The sequence below is a fragment of the Dermacentor andersoni genome, chromosome 4, assembly GCF_023375885.2.
Source record: "Dermacentor andersoni chromosome 4, qqDerAnde1_hic_scaffold, whole genome shotgun sequence".
NCBI classification, from domain to species: Eukaryota; Metazoa; Arthropoda; class Arachnida; order Ixodida; family Ixodidae; genus Dermacentor; species Dermacentor andersoni.
Genome location: NC_092817.1, coordinates 12,369,448 through 12,389,318, shown reverse-complemented (window position 1 = coordinate 12,389,318; position 19,871 = coordinate 12,369,448). Strand labels below are relative to the sequence as shown.

Below are 19,871 nucleotides of genomic sequence, written 5' to 3'. Positions count from 1 at the left end.
TTTCCATGCTCAATAAAGAAGATTTAGTCGAAGTTGAAAATTCCGCATATTACATTGTCAAGCTTTACATACTTGGACCGAAATCAACAGTTGTGTAGGCGCCGTCGACTTTGCCGCACTTGAGGAAACCATCTCCGGCACCGTCTGTGGTGTAGAGGATGACGTCGTAGCGCAGGTAATGGCGCACTAGGTCTCTCAACCAGGCCATGTACTCCAAGTCACATGCTTTGTAGCTGCCGTACTCGTTCTCGATCTGCAACAAGTCGCCAATGCCAAAAGAAGGAGAAACGCCTTGAGCTAGCACTTTGTATGGATCCATTTCATTTTCCATTCTTGATTTATTATACGCGCCGAGTGACCGACATTAATTGCGGCGCACGCGCCCGCTACGAGGGGCGTTCGTAAAGCTCGCATTACAGGTGCCATAAATTTCGAACAGGCGCACAGGTATGAGTCACAGGTCTCTATAGCTTCAGCGGAATATATGAAAAAAATGTGTGTTATATTGTAACGTGGAACAACGCTAAGGCATCAAAACACCGAATGGGCTACGTCCATTAGGAAAGTTGATTGAAGCGCAGCAGGGAACCACTTTCTTCATTTGAAGGGACTCTAACGCGATGGACAAAGCTGGTGGCTGTATACGGTGACCGCATGCGCCGTGCACAGATAGCCTTCGCATTAGACTGGAGAGCGACAAGTTGTTATGACAATGGGCGAAAATGTTTATACAGCATGTTTACCTTACCGTACATATGATACTCACCTGCACAGCTATAATGGGCCCTCCGTTGGCGTATAGAAGTGGTTTTATCAGCGGAAGTAGCTTAGCGAAGTACCTTTGCACGGGCTCGGTGTATTCTGTAATGAATATCACAAAGAGTGACCGTCAATACGCCTCAATGTAATGGACGACCATTCACTGAGCAGCACATTTTACCCTAGACGGCTGCCCTGACACATGAATGGCGGCGTTTACCTGGATCCATAGTCCGAAGACTAATTGAGGCATTTGTAGACAGCAACCAGTAAGGCAGTCCACCCTGTGAAGTAATAGTAAAATGACCAGATTACGAAGAAAAACAAAAGTTGACACGCCAAAATTTAGGAAAGAGAAGTTAAAGCAAAGAATATAGACGCAATTTGGTATGAGTATAATAACAACAATAAGGGTGCATTTGGTCGCTTTGAGCTTTTTGCTTAAGCGTAGCCAAGGGAGATCAATTTTGGTTTCGGTGTCCGCGCAGGGCATGGCCGCAGAGCACTTCGTGCAGAAGCCATGACCCAAGCCAATCTTTCTATGTTTATGATCAGGATAACGCATGCTTCATCTCGGCCTTCAGTTGCTTTCAAGGCAAAAGCCCCAAGTAGGCGACAGCATCTCACTTCGGCTCAAGTATAATCGCTTTTGACAGATATAGCTTCACCTATAAAACACACGCAGAACCAGCGCAGTGTTGGGAGAGAGAGGTGAGGGAAAGGCACGGAAATTAAGAAAGTTCAGCCCGGTTGGATATATACAGTGCACTGGGGGCGGGGCAAATGGGACTGAAAGATGAGAGGGAGCGAATTTGACAGTATGCACGCACGGACATGCAATGAAAAGTTCGTCGTTCAGTTCGTCACAATACGTGCAGGGTGTCCCAACTATCATGAACCAAGATTTAAAAATACGGAAATGCCACGTAACTGTACGAAAGCAAGGTAATGTTGTTTTCTGTCGCTTGGAGATACTCAGATTATTTTTGCATTCCACCTAATTAAATAATCAGTCTTAATTAATCATTCAACTTATCAAATATTACGATTAGATGGAAAGTCTCAATGAGAAAAGTGTAGAACAACATGAAAAACTCCCGATACAGTTTTCTGTTGCTCAATACGTGCTACATAAAGGTGTTTTTCCGAGCGGAACAATTGCCGGCTATGTATGCCAGGCTAACCCCGCCTGCTTCAACATCACCACCACCACCACCACCACCACCACCGAGCGTGACACAGGCCCGCGAATACTTGGCACAGCGCCTCGAGCGGCCAGTCGCGCGGCAATTCAGTGGTAGAGCCCTTCGGTCTGGAGCAGTTGTTCCACCAGCTGCCTGAAAACGTTAAATTTTGGGTGCAAGACAAACCGGGCGTCTGCACTGTTGCTAGGGCCGCTGAACTCGCAGAAGAGTTCGTGTGTTGCCAAGCTCTCGAGAACAAAGTTCCTGATGGACAGGATAAGGAACAGGCGAGGCGTAGGAAAGAACGTCACTCGGCAAAGAAAGATTGCGCAATCGCGAGATGCAAGCACGCGCCGGCGTTAAGGGTATTGAATCCGAACTGAACCGAAAAAGAAACTAGTTATTTTTGCCCGAACCGAAACTGAACCGAAACGTTAATTCTTTTTTCATTCTAGAGCAACATCTAAAAAAAAAAAAAGAAAGAACGTTGTTTTTTCTTTTGTTGTTGTGCATGTTGGCCACCTTTTATGGAGCTTTTCATCCATGCCTTGCCTGCACTTGTGGTTAAACTACTACGTTACCTTGCTTTTAAATACATACTATCCTTGAGTGCACTTACAAGTAGCAGCACCACTAGTACAGGTTTCGACGTGTACGGGTTTCACGGGGGGGGGGGGGGGACGTCACGGAACGTACGGAACGTCACGGCGACGGCGACGACAAGAATGCGCCTGCAGTCTCCATACAATTGCTATCGCAATAAAGTTCAATTAGTTCATTAAGGCACTTGCGCTTGGCGGAGGGTGTGGAAGAATGAGCCTGTCTACTGCACTTCCGCACACGTATGTGCGCGCGTGACGTACATCGATTGTGGAGGTGGTGCTTGACTAACGTCGTCTAACGTCGTTTGTGCTTGTCTAATGTCAGCAACAGCTTTGCTGTACATCCTCTTTCTCCAGGGTGGAATGGAGGCGGATTTCTTAAAGTTAACACAGGCCCTAATTCAAGGCTGTGAGCAGGCTTTTCGAAGACGAACGTGTACATAATCCCATCCTGCCGTCTGTCCTCACCCTCCCTCCCGTATTTTTCTTCCTTTTGAGCATAGTAGCAGGCGTTTACTAGATAATTATTCCCCTCTATCTCTCTGCCTCACTAAAGTTTCGCTTCACATAGATTCCAGCAATGATACTGGAGCCGCATAATTATTTTTTTAGCTCCGTGCGGCCTGAAGAACAACACGCGTAATCTTTTCGTGCAGATTGGCAGCAGCGTCGAAGTTCCGGAAAAAAATTATTTATGCTGTTTTTCTGTAGTTATTATTTTGCTATGCAAGTGAACTTTAACTGATTCAAACCGGTTTGAACCGTTTTGGTGAAAAACGTTCCGGTTCGACACACTGATTGGCACCCCCAGTGGCACCCCCAATGCTTGACACCCCCCTCTGAACAAAAATGCTTCTTCGGCGAGCCTGCTGTTTTGAATAATATTCTCGCCTCAGCACCTCTCCGACGCCTTAGAGCTGGCAAATATGCAAGCGCCGCAATCAAAATGATTTCTGAAGGATGCGCACCCTTCAAAAATTAAAGCTGACCAGCCGTCAATTCTGGGGACGCGCGTCCCCATGCTGCTGCTGCTGATGATGAGTTACAGTCATCATCATCAGCAGCAGCCTGTTTTATGTCCACTGCCGGACGAAGGCCTCTCCCTGCGATCTCCAATTATCCCTGTCCTGCGCCAACGGATTCCAACTAGCGCCCGCGAATTTCCTTATTTCATCGCTCCACCTAGACTTCTGCCATCCTAGACTGCGTTTCCCTTCTCTTGGTACCCATTCTGTAAACCTAATTGTCCGACGGTTATCTAACCGGCGCATTACATGACCTACCTAGCTCCATTTTTTTCTCTAGATGTCAATTAGAATATCGTCTATACCCGTTTGCTTTCTGATCGAAACCGCTCTCTTTCTGTCTGTTAACGTTATGCCTAGCAATCTTCGTTCCATCGCTCAATGCGCGGTCCTTGGGCCGTATAACGTAAAACTATTCCAATATATTTTTATTCCAATCTCGTGACGTCAAATTTGCGTAACCGCCGACGCAAGCATCGGGCGGTCATCCGCATGGTTGTCTGAACAAAGCAATCAAATGCTCCCCTCGTTCATAGGAGGTCACTTTTGTTTTGCTTGAAAAACGAATAACATTGCCTGCACTGAGCGGCTTGTCTTATCTAATTGGCTCACAAGAGGCGAGGAGCATGCTCAAGTGGAGAGGGATTTGATGGGGCCGAGCCACTGCACTGAATATCGATAACCGGATGAAGAGGGTGGTGCCGGCGTCTGAGATTGGTCCGCTTTCTCTTACTTAGCTTGCGGTGGCTCGTCGACATTCACGGCGGCATGCAACAGAAGCTTAAGAATGACGCTAAAATGGATCCTCAGCAAAGAAGAGTTGGCAGAACGAGGTCGTAAACATACCGAAAGTTCTCGAAAACATTACACGGCCACGCAAAAACTTTTATTACACGCAAATAAACCCGTGCTCTTCGGCAGGGGCGAGTAGCCAGTGCCTGAGCGATCGGCGGCAGCCATCCTTTATTCCTTTCGGAACGGGGCAGCCTGCGGCTATTCAGAAGAAAATTCAGTTTTGTTCGGCATATTAATCTATCTTTAACGCGTACGCGTCACTTTCACGCGGTAAGTTTTTGCGGTTTTGTGACGTCGCGTGAGAGGCAGGTGAAGTGGGTGCAGCCGAAAAACTTTTCACCAATAGCCTAGGGCTAATGGCAAAAAGGCGCCGAATCAGAAATAAGTATTTTTCTTTTGTTCAGTCAAATTATGCATAATCAGTGTGTACACGTCATATCAGATGGAAAGCTATCGCGGTTTTCGTGAAGTCGCGTGACAGACAGGTGAAGTGGGGGTGGTCTAAAAAAGCTTTTGACCAATCGCGGTGTGCTGATTGCAGAATTGGAATAGAAAAGTTTGGAACAGTTTTACGCTATAGCGCCCCTTAACTTGTTCTCAAGCTTCTTTGTCAGCCTCCAAGTCTCTGCCCCATATGTCAGCACTGGTAAGGTACACTGATTGCACACCTTCCTTTTCAATGATAATGGTAAGCTTCCAGTCAGGAGCTGATAATGTCTGCCGTATGTGATCCAACCCATTTTTATTCTTCTATGAATTTCCTTCTCATGATCAGGGTTCCCTGTGATTAACTGACCTAGGTAAACGTACTCCTTCACAGACTCAAGAGGCTGACTGGCAATCCTGAACTCTTGTTCACTTGCCCGGCTATTCATCATAATCTTTGTCTTCCGCATATTAATATTCAATCCCACTCTTACACTCTCTGTGTTAAGGTCCTCACTCATTTGTTGTAACTCGTCTACATTGTTGTCACAGCAAACTATGTCGCAACTAATGCATCAACACCAGCTTGTCCAACTTTCTGTGTTAATGTACCTTACAAAGACCAGGCATCTCGACAACGTCGAGCGGGTGAACGGAAAATCTCCGTCTCCGCTGCCGGCGAGGAGTGCAGTGAAAGAACACTAGGAAAGTCCTGGGGAACCGAGTTGTTACTTAAGTGAGGTGCACGACGCTCTCTCATGACTTTTTTATTCTGATCCGCATCATGTAAATTCCTGTAAATAAAGCTTATTTTCTCGTCCATCCGGACTTCTCTTTCGCCTGGCACCCGGCACAGCACCAGCCCTGGACTGCTCGGACCCCCGATTTCGTAACAAGGGCACTCGGGGCTCAAAGCAGCACAGCAGAAGAAAATTTTTGAGCTATAGATCTGTTGTCTGTTTTAAGTAGCAGAAGTCACGGTCACGTTGCGCAGCTTGCAGGAAGCCGCGAGTAATTTTCTCGTATTTGGTAAAATACTGAACGAGACGCGCAGCTGCTACGTGTGCGCAGTCTGACATTTAACGAGCCGTGTCGCCTCCTCCGAGGCACCGCCGCAACCTTCGACGGGGTTCATAACTCATTGGTCGAACCGGATAAGCTGACCGGACAGGAGATATGGACCGACCAGGCAGGTGGTTGATAAGCGCAGAGTTTGTCTGCCTTCAGTCGCGTAAATAAGCGTGCAGGACTCGTTTAGCAGCCGTATCGCAGGATGCCTCGCTCAAGTACCAGTACCTAGCCATTTTCAAACAGATCCGCAAAACACTTCACGTAGCAGGGTGGCAGTTTTGAAGGGTCGGGGAAAGAGCAGAGGAAAATAAAACGAGCCCTTATGGCAGACCCGGCAGCAACGACGACCGCTGCGGTGAACTGCAAAGCCCTGAAGCTCAAAGACGAAAGACGCGCTGGCCCGCGCGAGCCCCAAACAGTGGCCTTGCAGCATTCAAAAAGAAAGGCACAACAATAAGAGCACAGTGCAGGCACGTACCCAGGATTTTTTTTTTTTTTGGGGGGGGGGGGGGGGGGCGCTAACCCAAGGTAACATTTCTATGCAAATGAGGGGGGGGGGTCCTTTACTAGTACAAATGTGAATAATGCCCACCATTCGCCACAAAAACGCGTAAACCCACAAAAGAGAATTGAAATAAGGTGTATTTTACAGGTATGCCTGTGCGATACACCTCTCCTTTACATGGCAAACAAAGAACCGCGCCAAATGGAATCGCGCAGGAAAGAAGCGCAGGAAGAACACTGACAAAAACAAGTAAAGAACTGAAAGTGAAAAATAAAGATTACTTTAGTCGAATAGAACTTTAAAAACAGTAGTTGGCAACAAAGGAACACGGACCGCGCGGAGTTCTGTTACTCCGCCAGCCAATGACAGAAGCAAACAAAGTCGTCGTCATGCGGCCTTTTCAATATGGCGTCGTACTTGATACCTCCGGAGCGTCTGCTGCTCTTCAAAAGACTTTTCATCGCCGGAAACACTGAAGCGTGCAACAGACATGGACAAAATGTATCAAGTCTCAGCATTTCACTCTTCAAAAGTCTGCTGTGCAGTTCATTTCACTGCTGAACCCGTTTTACTCATGAAACTTCACAACAAATAGTTGTAGCGAAGCAAGCATGTTATTTTAGTTCAATAATGAATTAGACATTCGCCATTCCACTATAATAGGCGAGGGGAAAGGTATAAGATTACGCGCTAATAATTTTATTTTTGTAGTTACCGCTATATTTGGGCATCAGAAGAGGTTTGAAGTACGAATTATCTGCAGCCTCGCGGAGGAACAGTGGCTGGCAGTTATGAGGGCGTGGGCGGGGCTTCATTGCCGACTTAAGAGGAAGCTTTAGCTCGGGTGCTCCCATCTAAATACACGTAAAAGGAGAATTCGTTTTTCTCAGCAACAACTGCACCAAATTTGACGAGGTTTGTTGCAGTTAAAAGAAAAACTTAAACTCTAGTGACTGTTGGTTTCGAATTCTCGCTTTATATCGTCAATTTGTTATTAAAAATTATCAAAAATCGAAAATTTTCAGAAAACGAGACTATCAAGTTTACAACTCTGCCTTTCGGCAACCAAAAATGATATCACAATTCTGTAAATTGCGTCTAATAGTACATTTAAAGCGGACAAAAGTGATATGTTACATATGAATCTCAAAAAATTTTGTAATATAGAAATACACCTTTTGCAGAACCCTTGTAAACAACGTAACCAATTCACATAAGATGTAAAATGATATATCGAATTTGTCCGCTTTGAATGGTCTAATGGATGCCGTTTACAGAACCGCGAGATCTGTTTTTGATGCAGAGCTATGGATTTGTAAACTTCGTGCTTATATTTCTTCAAACTGTCGAATATTTGAAGATATTTTTAACAGAATTCAGACAATTAATCGAAATTCCGCTTCAAACAGTCACTAGAATTTAACTGCCTCTCTCAAATGCAATAAATTTCATTAAGATCGGTCCAGGGATTATCTCAGAAAAACCTTTTAGCATTTTACGTGTATTTGAATAGGCCGCCTCTGAGTTTGGCCCGAGCTTAAGCTTCCTCTTAAATTGTATCCGACTATAGTAGCGTTTTTTGAATTATCGCTGGAAGAAATATACAGAAATATATATTCGCAGAACAATCACAGTTCTTTTGGATCCCTCGTTTACTGCTCTAACAAGTTAAGTGCCACAACCGACTCTTATTGTTACTTGGGAAGTTACGTAACGATGCGTGGCCGCCAGTCGCGTACAACCGAGTATGGCGCAGGAAGCTACGACGCTGCACGTATTGCGCCCACCGCGGAAGGTTAGAAAAACATCTACATAAGCATAGCAGAGAAGTGGCAACAAGCGGCTCGAATGATAACTGTAGAAGCTTCATTCAGAACATACGGAATTGTCTTCCACTTCCGGCGGCGTTTTCTCTACTTCCTTTTTAAATAAAAAGATGTTGATCCATGAATATTTTCATAAACAACGGTTACATTTGTTAATTTTCGCTTTTCCTTCCTGTTTGGCTGTTGCCTTGGCTCTCTCCCTTAGTAGATGGCTCAATTTCTCAAATCCTTGCGACTCTTGTTTCCAGTTGGCAATTTTGCACGAGAAGAGCTGTACAATTAGGGAAAAACCAGGCGAGTTAACAGGTAACAATCATATTGCCTATGAGTTTCAAGGTTATTGCAGGGATTGATGATGGATGCCATCTCGCATTATGTTATTTTCCACCTTATCTGACCCATATCACGGGTATATGGTTCCGAGGATCTGTCAGCGTCGCGGCGAGCCGTCACTCGAGGAAATAATGAATTTTGATTACGTTACAGGTCGTCAGAGGCAGCGGGGCGGTATCGCAATTTTTGAATGCTTCACGCATCTGTCAATCATCTTCAAAGCGAACCGGTCGTAGGAACCGGCGAAGGGGTAGTCCGCTTTGGGTTCCGTTGCTGTGGCTTGGCTGTGGGCTTGCGACCCTGGCCACGCGCGCCGGTCGCCCGACCCCGGAGACACGCGGGCGTAGCTCGCGCGTGCGTTGGTTGCTTCGGAGGCGATTACTTGCCCTCGTCGTCTGCTTGGCGTGGCGGCGTTACTCTTTCAGTATCAACCACGGCTGGAAGTGCGATACGCGTTCGAAGAAATGAAGGATAATGAGTTGCACCACCCCTGCCGGCTTTCTAAGTAGACCTTTTGCAGGCTACGCTATCGAATGGAGGAGACTCGGGTGCAAGCGTACCAGTGGTCATTCCACGCAGAGGAAAGAATATTGCGCGCTGCGGTTCATAGCCACCGGCCTGCAGCTCCCAGAGGTCGGAATGACCTAGATCACTGCTGCCGAGACTGTCCACAAAGTTGCTCTCGCACTTACTGTGTTGGCCGGTAGAAGGGCAGAGTCAGCTTTCCCATGACCTCCGCTTAAAAGCCAGTGCCAAGGGGATATTTGCAAGGTGAGATCGAATTCCCCGTGCTATCGCCAGCGTGAATAGCACGCAGATCGCCGTTCAGCAATCAGAAGGGTTCAAACTAGGCTGGTTCAACGCTTCCTTCGTTCGGCTGATGAAACCATACAGTCAGGATGGGAAGATATTGTGGAGATATCTTATTTGGCTGCCCTTCTTTTTCTAGTTCGGGAGTGCAACACTGTTCAATTTCACCGCACAGCGCGCACCGTCAGCACCACACTCTTCGATTTTACTTCGCGCAGGCAATGCAGGGCCCGTGTATCGTAATGTTTGATTTCAAGTTCCATTGCTTTTATCTCGCGACGCGCCGTGGGGCACAGATCGCAGGAATAGCGGCAGCGCGGCGGCGAGCGAGTCCAGTCCGAGCCGATGACGAAGGGCGAAAAAAGAAGGAAAATTGATATAGTCGGCAAGTAAAGGTGTCCCTAAGAATCAGTTCACGGTTTTGTCGCGCTCGCTACTTAAAAGTGCTGGCAGTGCGTTCCTGTTGCGTGCATCGTGCGAGCTCCAGGTAACAGACGACATAGTGTTGCAAGCGTAATGTATTTACGCTTGCTATACCGCCTGTCGGCTGAGAGTGAAAAAGAAGGAGATTGATAAATTACTTCTGCATTGCGTAAACGCCAGGCACCACACGATTATACTTCAGAACTTGGCGTATAATATTTGATTTATATTTTACATTTATTTACCAAGCAGAAACATTCTGCAATTCCTCGATTAGCGCGTCATATAATGACGTACACTTCAGAGGTGGCACCCTCTAATCTATTGGTCGCGTCCTCCCCTTCTTCCACCACCTGCTTGGGAGTGGCACATTTAGTGACGTAAGCGGCGAAGCGAACGGTTTGTATTCCGAACCGTTATAAGATTCGGCCCCTGGTCTGTGAAACCTTGTCCCGCATCTGTGATGGCTACGAGATTAAATGTAAGAGAATCGAGTGTTCGGTTAAAGAAACGGCCGATATAATTAGCTAAGTAGACGTGATGGTGCATTAATTTCGCGCCGTCTTCGAAAAGGGTATATATCAGGTACATTGGTACAACATAGCGCAATATCTCTATAGCCGAACCACTCTTTCGCACCGGCGTCGATCTACTATAGGCCTTTTCCAGCGTCGAAAACCGGCAACAAGTGGGTCGCTGTTGCGACAGACTACGACGCGTAACGTCTTCACGCGACCATTGCCAACAAGCTGCGCTACAGACGTTGCGGATTTCCTTCTGCATGACGTCATTCTACATCACGGCGCGCCGAGGCAGCTGCTCGCTGATCGCGGCCGCACCTTAATGTCCCGCGTTGTTGAAGAGCTTCTTCGTTCCTGTTCTGCCGTACACAAACTACCCACCGCATATCACCCTCAGACCAATGGACTAATTGAACGGCTCAACCGGACGTTGACGGAGATGCTATCCTATGTACGTTTCTCCGGACCACGTGACTGGGACGACACGTTACCGTAAATAACATTTGCGTATAATTGCTTATAAATATAATTTGCTCTTCCCGTCACGAGACCGCTGGTTTTTTCTCCTATTTATTTGCTGTTCGGCCGCCACCCAACTTTGCCCTTCGAGATACTCTTTCCACCCACGACCAACATTCCAACTGAGTATGCCTGCGACTTCACTAGGGCTCACTCAGCTCGCCAGGTTGCCGACTCACGGCTCACTGCCTTCCAGGTTGCCCAGAAGACGAGATACGGCACCCACCACTTAGACGTTCGTTTCTCCCCTCGGTCCCTAGTTCTTCTATGGTCACCATGCCGCCGCATCGGAATTCCTAAAAACTTCTCCCGCGCTACATAGGGCCTTGTAAGATCTTGCGTCAACTCGACGATGTAAACTACGAAGTATCCCCGCTGGACTATCGTTCATCGTCTGCCCATGTCGTCCACGTTTCTAGGCTGAAACCCTACTTCACTGCGACCTCGCCCTTATTAACACTAGCACTGAGGCGGCGGCTTTCTGACGGGGCGTGATGTTACGGTGCAGTGGGGCACAGTCATAGTATGACTATAAAGAAAGAGGACGATTTGCCGAGAAGGGCGTGCGGCTGGTTCGGGCAGCCATCTTGTGCATGTAGCGTTGCTGTAACTTGTATATACTTGTAAATACACCTATGCTTCACTAATTCTGCTCCGTGGCAATGCGTGACAGAGAGAGAGAGAGAGAGAGGGATGAAAGATGCGGTGAGGAGCTCGCGCACGCACGTGGAGGGCCTGAGCAAGTCAAAAGCGTTCTCATAGGCCAGTCGCCCTCAAGAAAGACAGAAGTCTTCACAGTTTTGTGGGCCAACAATCGATGGGGACGGTCTTCAATCTAACATATATAGTGCCATTCTGATCGATTTCAGTCGGAAAGACAGTGTCTATCACATTGCGAGGACTGGACGATCGGCCATTGTCCGTGCAAGTCTAATCACTGCAGTGAGCGCAATAATGTAAAGCTATTCCAAACTTTTCTATTCCAATTCTGCAATTAGCCCTTCGCGATTGGGCAAAAACTTTTTTCGACCACCCCCACTTCGCCTGTCTGTCACGCGACGTCACAAAAACCGCGATAGCTCCTCATCTGATATGACGTGTACCCACTGATTATGCATGGTTGGTCCGAACAAAAGAAAAAAGAGTTATTTCTCATTCGACGCCTTTTCGCCGTTAGCCTTCGGCTATTGGTCAAAAGTTTTCGGGCTGCACCCACTTCACCTGCCTGTCACGCGACGTCACAAAACCACGAAAACCCATCGCGTCAAAGTGACGTGACCGCGTTAAAGATGCAATATTATGCCGAACAAAACTGAATTTTTTTCTGAATAGCCGCAGTTTGCCCCGTTCCGAAAGGAATAAAAGATGGCTGCTGCCGATCGCTCAGGCACATGGCTACTCGCACCTGCCGGAGAGCATGAGTTTATTTGCGTATAATAAAGCTTTCTGTGTGGCCGTGTAATGTTTTCGAGTGCTTTCGGCACGTTTACGACCTCGCTATGCCAACTCTTCCTTGCTGAGGATTCGTTTTAGCGGCATTCTTAAAGGGCCCCTCACCAGGTCTGGCCATTTTGAGCTGACAAGCGCAGAGCATACATTGCGCGATAACAATCGTGTCTGCAAAGTATTACATCGCTACGCGCAGCACAAAGATGTGAAATTTCAATCCGAACACCGTTTTCCCTTATCCCCGCGGCCACCGCGCTCCAACCCGGAGGATGACGTACGCGTGTACTGGCGCCTGCGTACTCGTGCTCGCATTGTGACGCCAATCATCGTGACACGTGACCTCGAGAATTATTCAAGGCAACATCTGTTATTTGTGAGCTGTTGCTGGAATAGACGAATTGAAGTTTAGAGAAATGATAAAACACACAAATGCAATGTCCATGTGTTTTCTGTTTTGTTTTAATTCGCACCCAAGAAAGAGCGATGTACTTTCGTTTCGTCTGCTTGTTCCCACGTCGTGTAGTCACGTGCGCCGGTACCAAAACTACGCCATGTTCTACCGTGTTCCATCACGTGATCATGCCATGCGATCCGCTTTTTCTGCCTCAGTATTCGTGTATCACTGAATTATACCACTAGTCATGTGTCCATGCGTACAGCGTGCAAAATCATGCGCTGTGCGAAACGGTAACAGCTCGCGCGCAACGCCGCCAGCGGAAATGCGCATCGCCGAAAGAAAATGAAAGCGAGGAAAAAGAAAGTGAAGGTGGGGCCCGTGACGTATTGTCATGCGATCCTCGAGGTCCGGCGTGGGAGAACGCAGGGAAGGTTTCGCTTTCGTTAGACGGGTCGAGTGGAGAGAGAGAGTCTGGCGATGCAGTGGAGCTTGCCCCCTGCAATCATGAGTTCGTGGCACCGAAATATTTCTCTCTCGGCTATTAATGAGCCGATTTGAAAATTTTTTTTGCAGCAGAACGCTCCCTAGAGGACACCTAACAACTTCTAGCATATAACCAAAATTTTCTATGTGGCCTGGTGAGGGGCCCTTGAACGTTTCGTTGCATGCCGCCGCAATTTTCGGCCAGCCACTGCAAGCAAAGTAAGGGAAAGCGGACCAATCGCAAGCGCCGGCACCACCCTCTTCATCCGATTATCTATTTCCAGTGCGCTGGCTCGGCCCCAGCGAAACCCTTACCACGTGAGCGTGCTCCTCGCCTCCTGGCGGCCAATTAAAAACGAAAGACCACCCAATGTAGGTAATGTTATTCATTTTGAAAGCAAAGAAAAGTGACCTCCTATAAACTAAGAGAGCGTTTGATTGGCCTGTTGAGGCAACCCTGCGAGTCACCGCCCGATGCTTGCGTCGGCGGTTATGGAAATTTGACGTCAGGAAATTGGAAGAAAAACATATTGGAATAGTGTTACGTTATAGGGCCCCCTGCAGATTGCGTGCGCGACGCCAATAGGGGTGTACATTTCAGGACGTACGCGAGCACTAGAGATAACGCTGGAATGTACGATTGGTCACGTATACATTGCCGGGGCACTCGACCGGTAGACGACTTCGGCGAACAGCAGCGAGTCTATCCGAAACTTTACGAAGCCTTCGAAGGCAAAGCCGACTTTGACCCTACAGTCGCATGGATTATATTCGTTTTCGCTACAAAACTACCTCTTCGTAAAGAAAAGCTTCTCACCAGTCCGCACCAACAACCTTCTCGTTGTGCCCTCAGTCCTGCGGCCAGAGGTTCTGCACGCCCTGTATAATTATCCAACGGCAAGCCACCTCTAATTCTCCCGAACGTTCGCGAGGACGCCAGACGAGTATATATGCTGACTGCGCCTGACCGCCACGTCACCCAGCATGCCAAGACACGCTGAGACTGTCAGCTACGCAAGACACCACCTACAAAGCCAGCGGGATTGCCATAGCCTATCGAACCTCCTTGCCCACCGTTCGAACAAATGGGAATGAACCTATTGGAACCCTCTCTGACGTCAACATTCGGAAATAAGTGGATCGTCGTGGCTACCAACTACGTAATAAAATACGTGCCCGAATATGGGAATGAACCACTTCCAGCACAACAGCCCGGTGATCTAACTATTAGGCCAAAACTTCTTTTCTTTATAGCATAAACATTAGGACCCCACCGCAATCATACTTCTCTCGTGCCAATTAACGCCAAGTAGCTCTTCCAGGAGACTGCCGTCACGAAGCACGTGCGCGCGAGAGGAAGCTGATGCAATAGCCGATGCACCAGTTTCCATTTGGCTAAAGCGGTTGAATAAGACAGTCGAATAATATTCAATCTTACCATGCTCTTTCCAGTCGTACATCTCTCTCCATGCATCTCTCCTCGTCACTCTTTCATCGAAAAATATCAAACACCGCCTTTGTTCTCGTGATATCACTCCATCAACGTGTGACTGTGTGGATTCGCATGAATTGCATGCTGTCAGCATTTCAGCATACCTTGTGAACTGTGTAGTTCATAAAGATAAATATTGCATGGCAAAAAAGTGTTGACATGCGCAGCGCACGAACATTAATATTGTATGAGATTACACGTTAAAAACTATGAAAATAAAGACAGTTGTGCACGCCGCATTTACTTTCAGAGCATTTAATTAACTGCTTCACGGAAGTTTCGCTTCACAGATCCCAACTTGTGCGTCAGATCTGTATAATTTTAATGTGAAACATTCTTTGGCTCATTCTAGGCACATTACTGTAGCGTGGTAGGTAGGTCGGTCTGCCTTGTCTCGTCATACTTCGGACTTCTCTGATAAAAAAGAAGCATGACAGACAGTGGAATTGAGCCACTGCCGTCGAACAAAGCAGTCCAGTGCTCTAACCACTAAGCCACGATCGCTTTTGTTTTTATTTATTGCCTCGCTTGACAAAGAGTTTACGAGCTCAGAAGAACAGAATAACAAGATCCTAGTACCGAGAACCGTCAGCTGTTTGCTGACTACAATTCATCAGTATTACGGCATGTGCAACAACATTTCTAATCTTGGAACCCACTCTGGTAGATACGTCTGCACCTTCTGCATTTCGACAAAATGAGACACAGATTCGCAAAAATCTTCGTGAACTGGTCAAGCGTCGATACCCGCATTGTGTACAGCAGTCCGGGTTCGCCATATACTGAGCAGGCCCAGGAGCATAATCAGATCAAAAGGCACACCATCGTCGTTTTCGACCGTGAGATAGCGGATTCCATGCGGACTTAATGGGCACTGTTTTTTCAATGGTCTCTGTAAGATGTCCCAGAAAAACACTCCACCCGAGCAATCTAAAAACACATGCTCACTTGTCTCTGTTTTTTTTTTTTTTTTGCATAGCAAACAATGAGTACCCCACGGAACAATTAAACCCTTTTCTTCTAACCATGTTTTAAAGGGTAAGGTTCCTCTGTGCAGCTTAAACAAAAAAGTTTTAACCCCTGGCGCAACGAGCATTTTTTTAACGCGTTACAAAACATCTTTCCTTTGCCTGCACACTATAATTCACGGTACAATGGCACAGGAAATAACACATCCACAAGGTCCTTGTACAGTTTTTTACGTGACACATCAGTAAAATATTGCAAAGAAAAACGCACCGATAAGAATCGGAAAGATGACACCATTTCATTTAGGTATCCCCGTACTGCTTCTTGCTGACACACCGAAGACACAACAAACTCCGGTAGCACTTTACCGAGCCTCAGTTGAATCATAGTTCTGAGAAAGGTATCATCTACATCTCTAAGAAAAACAAATCGACTGACGTGTTGTCTCACATACAGATGCACTAAACCAAGCCCACCATCACTCCCTCTTTGAAACAGATTTGTTTGGCTTTTTTTTTTCATAGAGAGCTCCAAATAAAGACCGCAAACACTCTGTGCATTTTTCGTACATTTAACCTGCTGCAATGGAAAACTGGCATTACATACCATAGCTTGCTTACGAGAAATAAGTTGCTCGTCGTGGCTCGTGCGCAAATCGACTTATCCCAACCTTTCCACTTTTGTGCATTCTCACGTAACACCTCTGTTTGTTTTTTTCCAATAAGGCTCGTTGTCAGAGTAGTGCTGCAGGGGCACTCCTAAGTATTTTGTCGGTGTTTCTTGCCATTTAATGTTCAAAAACATTCTTGGTGCGACGTCCCATTTCCCATGGCAAAACTCAGGGCACTTGTCCCAGACTAAGCCACGATCGCACGTATACTCATATCATGTCAAATCCAACTGTAGAGCTCTTTGAGACGTTTCGCGTGTTCGTCTCGTGCCACTTTCTCGTTTTCTTTCCTCGCGACAGCTCACGCTTTGGACGCTCTGTTAGGCGGCACTGTCTCCGGGATCGGAACACATTCTTCAGTACTTTCTTCGTAGCAGCCAACGATAGACTGAAACTGTGCGACGTTGCATCGCCTTCGTGATAAGCCCAGGTTGATCAGGTTTTGCCATTTCTCCACCTGAGCGTAAATGCCATCGTCGTTTTAATATAGACCACGTGACATAAACATACGAAAGGAAAGAGAACCGAGGTACCCGTTTCTTCTTTTTCTTTTGTAAGTACGTAAGACTGTATAACACTTAGCCGCCGATCACGTCACAACCTATATTTGTCTCGCTAACGCCCGTTCAGTACCTATACAAAACCCAACAATCGCCATGTATAAATTTGCATCCAACAGCCACAGTAGAAATCGTGCCGTTGCCGTCATGTGATCGTCGTCAACGTGGTCGTCGTCTCGCTGTAGTCGTCCCACATACATGCATCACACACGCAACTACTCGATTTACACAAACGCATTGGTCCACCTGGTAAAGCTTTGCGGAACCCCAAACAGTGCTGAAGAGTCAGCTATTTGCAAAATGTTTCGCATAACATCGATTCTATCGATACCAATCCGTTCGACACCAGCAGGCTCAGACCAAATAGTTAAGGAAAGGCCAGTCTGAGTTTACGGAACGATGCGCGGTGTCGAACATGTGAAATTACGAAACTCAGACTCGCGCTGCTAAAGAGCACGAAAACGAATTTCTGCCCGCCGTGCGTTCCTCCTGCTCCCTGCCAATGCTGCTTCAGGAAATCGTCGCCGGTGCTTAGATTGCAGAGAACGTCCTACAGCGGGCTGATGTCGGTCTCAGCCTGTGAAGTTACTACGGCAGCGTTGCAGCTAATCGTTAATCGAAAACGAACATAACCTCGAACTCTAGCATGACATGAAATAGCCGCGGGTAAAAGCTCGGGTGCACGACTATCCTTTCTGAACGGCTGAATACACCGTGTTAAGAACGGCCCAGCTGAAGTGCAAGTGTTGCCAGCCAGTTGCGACAACGGGCGTCAACGTTTCCTAGAGTGCCGCCCCAAACCTCTAGCCACGGCGTCACTAAATCGCCATTGTGACTGAATGAGTCACAACTATTGTTACCGAACCCACCAACGCGGACCTGATCTGCTATGAGTGGGGGAGTTGCGCGGGAACGTCGTCGGAGGCCCCTTCCCACGCGCCGACCAAGACGCAAGACAATGGCTACTCGGGCGCACTGCGAGGGTCCGCTCCGAGTTCTCGAAGTACGCGTGCTGTCGGTTTCGGACCGTGAACCTGTGTGCATGTGTGTGTGTGTGTGTGTGTGTGTGTGTGTGTGTGTGTGTGTGTGTGTGTGTGTGCGTGTGTGCGTGTGTGTGTGCGTACGTGTGTGCGTGCGTGTGTGTGTGTAAACCGTCCCGCGGAGAGGCGGCGTGTTTACGATGACTGGACGAACGTTTCCGCCACCTTGGAATCGGGGGAGGACCGAGTGTTTATAAATGGCTGTTGTGCGGATGCTCGAGACACTTTCTTAAGCACTCATGTTGGACTGAGATGAGACACTCTCTCAAGCAATCGTGTTAGACTGACGTACTTTCTCTCGCGGTCATGCTAGACTGATGAACTGCATGTATATACTGTAAATAAACCCATATTCCTCGTTCTCGATGAGAAGCACTCCTTCTCTTCATCACGTCCTCAGCGTGGATAAGTTGGATGACGGCATGGGCCAGCTACCTTCTAATTCATGCCGGACTCCAATCTTGACAACGGGTTACGAGCGATGGGATTGAGCCCCCAATCCTGACAACCGCAACTTGAGGCCGATGTAGATTCTGTTTCATCAAGCGTACTTACGCAAATGGTCGCGCACACAAGCTAAGCAGTTTTCTTTAAGTATCTCTATGGTGTACGCGCAACTGAACACAGTGAACTGCAAAATAAAGTGTGTGCAAATGTTTAGCATATATGGCTTTTACGGGCAGCAGCCGATCAGTCGAAGTAAACTGGTTGAACCAACTGGTGTAACGGTAACGCTCGTAATCATGGCACGGTTAATGAAGTTGGAGAAATCCAAAGAATATCGATAACAGAGAAAGGGACGCACTAAAAGAGAAACTGCCGATGCTGCGCTTCGCATTGAGCCTTTGTTTTCTTATACTCCATGTAAACACAACCACACGGGCTCACGAGCACTCACGAAATCCCTTTCAGCGCAGATATACGGTCCAATCCTGAGCAGAACCAGAAGGTCGTGATTCTTGGCGAGGTTCAGGAAGTGCACAAGGTCTTCATTGCCCTCGAAGTCGTAGCGGCCTTCCTCGGGTTCGTGGCTGCTCCACTCGACGTACCTGCGACAGGTGCGCAGTAATTACGCAGTGCGGCACCTATGACTTCAGTGCCTTTTGATCGTTCAAAGTTTTGTCTTTTGCACTTTCGTACAGGCGTCGACATGCTGGAATGCTGGCCGGCTGACCGACTCTGACAGATCGACTGACATCCGGACATCCCCCCTCTATCCAGGCATGAGCGTAAGCTCATTTTCTTCTTTTTTTTTTTTTTTCTTCTGGGATATTAGTGAACCAGAGACTACAGAAAATAAACTTCTCCTCACGTTTGTATAGCATTGAGTCCCGCCGCTTTCATGGTTATCAGCCGATCCTCCCACTGCTGGGGTAGGGTGCGGAAGTAGTGGATGCCACCCGCAACGATCTGTATGGGCTCGCCATCCTTGAGAAACCTGTTGTCCTCGTAGTCGATCACGAAAGACCTGAGTGTCTGCGTACACCACAAAAAAAAAAAAGAAAGAGCAAACGTTATCCTCAACAAGATATGACATGGGCTTTCTACAGATTAACTGCTTTTTTTCCTTTAGATACTGATGCAGCTGCTGATTTATCACCGAATTATTGAGAACAAGACTGGCCGAAATGCTGAACGGCTTAGTGTAACCGAGAACCTCGTTTATAAGCAGATTACTTGCATATTGGGGCGCTCTAACGTAAAACTATTCTAAACTTTTCTATTCCATTTCTGCAATCAGCCCTCCGCGATTGGTCAAAAACTCTTTTGGCCCACCCCCACTTTACCAGTCTATCAGGCGACGTCACGAAAACCGCGACAGCTCCGCATCTGATATGACGTGTACGCGCTGATTATGCATGATTTGACAGAACAAAAGAAAAATAGTTATTTCTGATTCGACGCCTTCTAGCCATTAGCCTTCCCTTCGGCTATTGGTAAAAAGTTTTCGGGCTGCACCCACTTCACCTCCCTGTCACGCGACGTCACATAACCACGAAAACTCACTGCGT

The 19,871-nt window shown here is 47.4% G+C and overlaps 1 protein-coding gene across 1 annotated transcript in view; it reads right to left on the bottom strand.

Annotated features, from left to right (window-relative positions):
• The window catches only part of LOC126535963 (beta-galactosidase-like), a 68,070-nt gene that overhangs the window by 46,923 nt on the left and 1,276 nt on the right, over positions 1 to 19,871 (bottom strand). Inside the window, exons 2-6 of the mRNA XM_055073392.2 lie at positions 19,172 to 19,335; positions 18,758 to 18,908; positions 980 to 1,043; positions 767 to 861; positions 73 to 253 (exon numbers count right to left, since the gene is read on the bottom strand). Of these exons, the coding sequence (XP_054929367.2) occupies positions 73 to 253; positions 767 to 861; positions 980 to 1,043; positions 18,758 to 18,908; positions 19,172 to 19,335 (655 nt within the window). The remainder of the gene's footprint in view (positions 1 to 72; positions 254 to 766; positions 862 to 979; positions 1,044 to 18,757; positions 18,909 to 19,171; positions 19,336 to 19,871) is intronic.